The sequence below is a fragment of the Lontra canadensis genome, unplaced genomic scaffold, assembly GCF_010015895.1.
Source record: "Lontra canadensis isolate GAN:19392208 unplaced genomic scaffold, GSC_riverotter_1.0 scaffold5, whole genome shotgun sequence".
Lineage (NCBI taxonomy): Eukaryota > Metazoa > Chordata > Mammalia > Carnivora > Mustelidae > Lontra > Lontra canadensis.
Window position 1 is genome coordinate 177,702 of NW_022630999.1, and position 6,802 is coordinate 184,503.

General features: G+C 46.1%; 1 protein-coding gene across 3 annotated transcripts in view; it reads right to left on the bottom strand.

Moving 5' to 3' along the window:
• ZFR (zinc finger RNA binding protein) overlaps window positions 1-4,006 on the bottom strand; it is an 86,113-nt gene extending 82,107 nt beyond the window's left edge. For all 3 annotated transcript variants that reach the window (XM_032851272.1, XM_032851271.1, XM_032851273.1), the window contains exons 1-2: window positions 3,871-4,006; window positions 3,478-3,577 (exon numbers count right to left, since the gene is read on the bottom strand). In XM_032851272.1, the coding sequence (XP_032707163.1) occupies window positions 3,478-3,577; window positions 3,871-3,907 (137 nt within the window). In that variant the 5' untranslated portion in view covers window positions 3,908-4,006. The remainder of the gene's footprint in view (window positions 1-3,477; window positions 3,578-3,870) is intronic.
• Window positions 4,007-6,802: the final 2,796 nt, after the last annotated feature.

The following is a 6,802-nucleotide window of genomic DNA, read 5'->3' on the forward strand; positions in this document are numbered from 1 at the left end:
TGATTAGATAACGTCAAGGAATTGATGTCTAAGGCTTTCCTAAATAACAAAAGGAAACTGGCTGTTTAAAACTCAAAGAAATGTTTATGTCCTATTAATAGCAGGATATAATGGATTACTTTATATTTATATTACATATATGTATTTGTGTGTGACACAAACTCCTCTCTGAAAGTGAACACCTATGAGAACTTCTGTATCACCTCCAATGAAGGAGTGAAAAAAAAAATGATTTTAAGCCTATGAAACAATCAGAAAACTTTTTTTCCACTGGGGATTATCTTCCCCCCCATTCTTTGCTACCCTAAGTCCTCCTAACTGTTGAAATATGTTTTTCCAAGATTACAAAATTAGATTTATCTGTAAGCCTATCTTCTCAAACAAAAAAGGTAACTCTATTAAAGTAGGTTACATACCCAACCAAGTCCCCTTTCTGCCTCGAAACCATCCTATTTTTTCACCCTACGTGAGATCTGCTTTGTCCTGTGCCCCACAAATTCTACCAAATACACATACATAAACACATACAAATTAATACTTTAAAATATCTTGATTTCTTCATTTCCAAGTGTAAAAAGCACATGAAAGGTCAGAAAATGAAAAGATTGCATTTGCAAGAGTGGCAAATGGGCGTAATAGGTTTATTCACTTAAAAAAATACAAAGAGGAAGAAAAATATTCAGTAGCTGATGGAACGTGCAGCACAAAGACTAAGTAAATGCTTATCACAAAAAGATTTAATATGCATTACACAAATGAAAAAGTTGGCTTATCAAGCGGTTAACAGAAGTAGCAGAATTCAGAGCTTTACGTAGCTACATAACCAAGAAAACTAAGAAGCAGGATGCAATGAAGATTTAGGTTACTTTCAGTTATCTGTATTCAACGACAGGCATAGCAACTACTCACATCATTCACATGTAAACGCTTAAAAGTTCCCCAAGTTTGCATCCTTTAAATTAAAACAAAAACCCCACAAACAACAACAAAAAACTTGCAAAGTAAGCCTTGGTCTTCCATCTAAAAGTTACATTATAATGATTTCTAGGCAGAAAAAAAATAAGCATCATCACTGCATTCTTTGCATATCCTTTTACTATGGCTACTTATCTTCCTTGAGCCAAAGTATTAGCATTATTGGGCCTGGTTTCTTCCCATTAAAAGCAAACAACTTTTCATGTACCTTATCTGTATAAGAGGGACACAGCATATTAACAATTAGTTTTGCTGACATATGTATGCATAAATAAGTATAGCCCAAAGACTAGTCTTTCCTCATTAGACATACACATAACAAACAATTTAGTAATTTGGACAGTTGTTACAGTTTACTGAAACTTGAGATTCAAAGCCAAAGAAAAAAATCAGATACAGAAATTCTGTACTAATCTTCTATACCAGGATAAATTACATACAACCAACTATTTTATTAAAAAAAAAAAAAGTATCTTTAAGTTGCCATATCCTCCATTTCTGCCTGTAGGTTTGCAATAGAAAAAATACTTCAAAACTGCCAAAGAACCCACTATATTTTTACTAAGTAAATAATCCTAAAATCTATCATTCTGCCCTTAACAACAAAAAATACTGTGTGAAACAAGTCAACATTTTTAATGGTTAAATACAGCTTTGTCTAGAACACATAGTACTTGGTAGCATAGGATTTATAGCACAGATGCTGATTAGCTATCTTGTTTCCCAGAAAAAGAAAATGGGTTGATTTTTTTCTCTCCCCACAAAAATTATTGGTCTAAAAGGTGTTTATCAAAGTAACTGACACTTTGTTAGTTTAATTATCACAACTTATAAGCAAAGAATTTAATATCTAAAAAGTCCCAAGACTTTGCCCCAATAATTTGTCATCTCAGTCCTTTTTCTGGAATATGTCTCAAGATAGAACAGATTTGTAAAAAAATGCCACATGCATTCAAGACACTCAAAACAATTATAAAAATACCAATTTTGTAAATATAATGCATTTACACATTTTAACAGCTCTTAGAATCAATGGGGTTGTAACCATTGTATCATATTTTAAATAGCAGCAATTTCTTTTAATGATACATAAAATAACGTCACGCTTTACAAATAAATGGCATCTTAGAATTCCATGAAATACGGCAACTTTCTCAGAATTACAGGCTTTTACCCAAGAAGATAGCCCAATATCTAATTTTACAGATGAGGAAAATGAAAGCGCAAAGTATGTCCCCAACGTCATAAATTCAAGAGCAAAAAAGACACAGAAGCCAGGTCTTCTGATTCCCAGTGATGCCCTTTCCATTACACAACCCAACACGTGAAGTTAATGAGATGAAAAAATTACCTGGATTTAACCAAATAGTTAACACACAGTTATCTAATATAATCTCTCTCTATAAAAAGCTTGTCACTTAGGAACCCTGTAGGTTTATGGTCTGAATCTAAAGAAAATGTCTCAGACTGACTCAAAAGCAACAAGGACCGACCACACACACACACACACACACACACACAAAATCTTGCGTGTTTTTCTCATTTGGTAAGATGTATAATGAATTACAGACACTTCAGAAATTAGAGCTTCCCTTAATGTAGAGATTTCATAGGATGCATCAGAGTAAGTCAATATAATGTCACTTGCACTCCCCCCCCAGCAACCCCCCCACCCAGTCCTGGGAGAAAGACCCGCCAAGGGGAATTATTACCGCCCCCCCACCAGCCAAAACTCAACAGTTAGAACAAGGCCAGGGATTCATTTACCAGTACGAGAAACTTCGCACATCTTTTCCAGTCCACCAACTACAAATTCACAGGTGGTTGGTATGTTTACATCTCTCCCCGGAGTTAAAAAACTAAAGGAACCCAATCAATGTAGTGACACCCGCAGTTTGTTTGCACGCTTTGAGCGGAGGGACAGGAGGAGCCGAAGGAGAAGGTACCCGAGAAAACGACACGTTATCTGGGCTCTGGGCAGCACCGGGCGAAGACTGGCGCACGGGAGGCGTCGCGGAAGAGGCCGGTGGGCAGCGCGCCTCCGCACTCCCTTTCGCCCACCCTCTCCGTTCCCCAAGTGGGAGAGGGATTAGAGGTGGGGACTGGACAGGCGGGGCGGGGGCTGGGGGGAGATCCGAGCCTCGGCCTCGCTCCCTCCCTCAGCCGGCCGGGTGGAGGTGGCGGCGGGGCTCCGAGGCCGCGGGAGGCCATTTTAGCTGCGGGGCCGCGGGAAGCCCCGGCGGCCCTCCACGTCTCAACACCTCGATCGTCCCTCGCTCCCGCCCTCCCCCCGGGGGCCGCTCCCCGCCGCGGGGCCGGGCCGGGCCGGGCCGGGCCGGGCCGGGCCGGGCGGGGTGGGGTGGGAGAGGCCCCCGGGCCCGGCCAGCCTCGGGCCGGGGCTCGGGGCCGCCGGGCGGGGGCCGGCGCGGGGGCGTCGTGTCGACGGGATCCGGGCGGAAGAGCGAGCAGGGGGAAAGAAGGGAGAGGGCGGGGAGCCGTTACCTATACTGGGCCGCAGCCGCCGCCGCCGCCGCCCCGCTGTGGGTGAATCCAAAGTAGTTGCCGGTCGCCATTTTGGCATCTTCCCCCAGCCGGCTGGGCACTGCGGCGGGCACGGAGAGTCGGGTCCCATGGCGGGAGGAGAGGTGCGTTGGGGCAGAAACGCCGAGGGGGGGAAAGGGAGAGAGAGAGGCGCTGTGAGAAGCCGCCCTCGCCGGGCCGGGGCCGCGGCCGCGGCCGCCTCCCCCTCCCGCCTCGCACTCCCTCACTCACTCGCACGCCCCGGTGGCGGCCGCCGCCTCCTGCCCGGAGCCAGCCCCAACCCCCGCGTCTCCCCGCGGCCCCGGGTCGGGTAAGGGGCCGGGCAAGGACCTCGGCGGGGTACATTATACTCACCATAGGTGAAAGAAACTACAGGGCATATGGGAATCATGGGCTCGGGCAGCTGCTGCTGAACTCTGAACTCTCACCCACTGCCTCCCTCCTCTGCCCCGCTCCTCCTCAGCGGAGAACAGACCGCCACCTCCCGCCGCACTGCGCAGGCGCCCCCCGCGCTCGGCACCCTGGGAGCTGTAGTCCCGGCCGCCTTCGCGGCTCTGGAGGGCGCGTGCCGGGCCTCGGGCCGAGGCGGGCCTGGGGGAACCGGCGGGAGAAGGCGGTCTGGCAGCTAGCTCTCAACCGGGAGGTGACCAGGGAAGGGAGCCGCAACAAGGGCGATAGAGAAGAGTGCGAGGAGCGCCTCGTCCTGCCGTGGGGGGATCAGGGAGAGTGACCACAGAGAGTGACGTCTGTTAGCCTTCTCTTCTTACTTTTCATCCTTTCACTTTTTCGTGTGCAATGCTCTGTTTCAGTCCTGCTCGATTGTGCACTCTTCGTGAAAACTTGAACTGGAGGGGCACCTGGGTGGCTCAGTGGGTTAAGCGTCTGCCTTCGCTGAGGTTATGATCCCAGGATCCTGGGATCAAGCCCCACTTCGTGGGGCTCCCTTGCTCAGCAGGCAGCCTGCTTCTCCCTTTTCTCCCCCATCTGTGCGCTCTCTGTCACTCTCTCAAATTTTTAAAAATCTTAAAAAAAAAAAAAAAAAAAAAGGAATTTGAGCTAGATGAATTTGGATACTTCCTTATTCGCTCATTCTTCTTCTTCTTCCCAGCCTCAAACTTGGGGAGGGAAGGATGGGGGAGGAGAGGAAAAGAATGCTAGTCTGTTGGACTGGAAGCACAACTCCAAACATCCCTCCAGAACACCCTCTTCCCCCACCTTCAACCCTCCCACCCCCATCCCAACGAAGTGGCAGGCTATGTCGGGGAGATGTATGGTGGGGAGAAAAGGAAGTCCCTTGCCCACATGGAATTTACCTTCTGGGGAGAAAGGAGGAGGGTGTCAGACAAGGACCAAATAGTATAGCGGACAGTGACTGCAGCTTTAGGAATAAAGCCAGGCAAAGATAGGAGGGAGGCGTTTTTTGTAGAGTGTGGACAGAACAGTCTCCTGAGCAGAGCCTTGAAGGAGGAAAGAGCCTGGTAGATACCTGGAAGAAGGACAGCAAATGGAGGGCCTAAAGCCGGAGTGCGCAGGAGCAGCAAGGAAGTTAGTGAGGCTGGAGCTGAGCGGTAAGGAGGCAGGATCTTCAGAAAGGTCCCTGGTAAGGATGCCAAATCTTTCCCGGTGAGGACAGAATACTACTCTCCCTCATGCAAGCATTTCTTTCTTCCCTCTGCTTTCTCTCTGTTTTCTCTTTACTTTCCCCGTTCATTTCCACCCACTCTTTATTCTTACAGTCCGTCTTCTGATGGACTATTTCCTTCCCCCTTACTTCCTGACTCTGAACAATGCGTAACTGTTCCATTTCACCTGTTTCTCATCTTCACCATGCCCCAGACCCTCTGCTACTGGCTTCTCCTCAGTGTTTATTTATTCACTTAATTATTCTTTAAAAATAATCTAACCATTTTTTAAGACGTTTGTTTAAGTAATCTCTACATCCAGTGTGGGGCTTGAACTCATGACCCGGAGACCAAGAGTCACGTGCTCCTCCAACTGAGCCAGCCAGGTGCCCCTCCTCAATGCTTAACATGAGCATTAAAAAGAAATGCAAAGGGTGAATCAGAACTCACTCATGAGGTTTAGGGCTTTATCCCACCTTTTTATGCCATAGCAGAAACAATACTTCAATTCTTACTTGTGCCAACCTGACTCCCCCACACCTCCTACAAAGGTATGAGTTCTAAGAACCTGTCTGATTTATCCTCTTACTCATTTCAAAAAAGAGAAACTGTAGAACATTGGGGGAAAAAAATCAATGTCATTGTTTTTGACAATACTGATGTTTCTCTAGGCAAAAGTTATTTGCAGTCCAAGAGTGATGCTAGGAAAAAGTGTCTCCTACACATAGGATATTAGAACCCCATTTAAAGGTCTTGAACTTCATGGAGCAATAAAGCTTTTAAGGCACTGACTGTAACTGCTTTGATAAACTTGTACTATTAGTTACTAGGCTACTTCAATAAAACTGGAGGAGAAAAGACAGGTGTTAATCACCTGCCTAAGAAGATTATTTTTAGGCCAATTTTATGCTTGGCTGCTTGGCAGGCCTTTAGAGGATGGAAGAAGGCTACTGGCACACCCCAGTGAGCAAGCAGCTAACTAGGAAGAGGAAGGCGTGTCTCTTTGGTAACAGTTCCTAGAGTTCAGAATAAGTGTGGCAGTGGTGAAAATCGTTTACAACAGTGTACTCTTCAAAGAGAGAATCTGTAGGAAGGGCTGAACTTACCCTTGGATGGATTTATTCAAGGAAAGAGTTTTGGGATGGGCTTGGAATTAAGAAGACTTGGGTCCTTTTCCTCCGTATTTAGTAGCAGTACGGCCTGAACACATTATTTAATCTTTCTCAACCTTTATGACAGGAATAATAATAATATCTCCCTCAAAGGACTGTGGTGGGGGTTAAATGAGGTAGCACTTCTATAAAACAATGTCAAGCACAGAGTATTTATGTAAAAAGAACTAGGAGGGATGATTGTGAATCCTAGTAAGTGAATGCACTATGCAAGTCAGTCACCTAAAACCAAAAAGTAGGTGGCTCTGCCCTGGGAGGCTTTATGTCCCAGAGTGTCCCCAGTCTAGCCAACATGGTCATATGTAATCCTCTAGACCAAAAACAGGTGGGAGACTTGACTGGAGGAAGCCAATCACAATATCCGTCATCCTTCATGTCCAGAAGTGGTTGGCACTAGAATACAAAAAATTACACTTAGCTGTCATTCTCCACACTTCAGATAGAGTGATGGGTTCAAAATGCAAATCTGATCAAATCCTTCTGTGCTTCCTC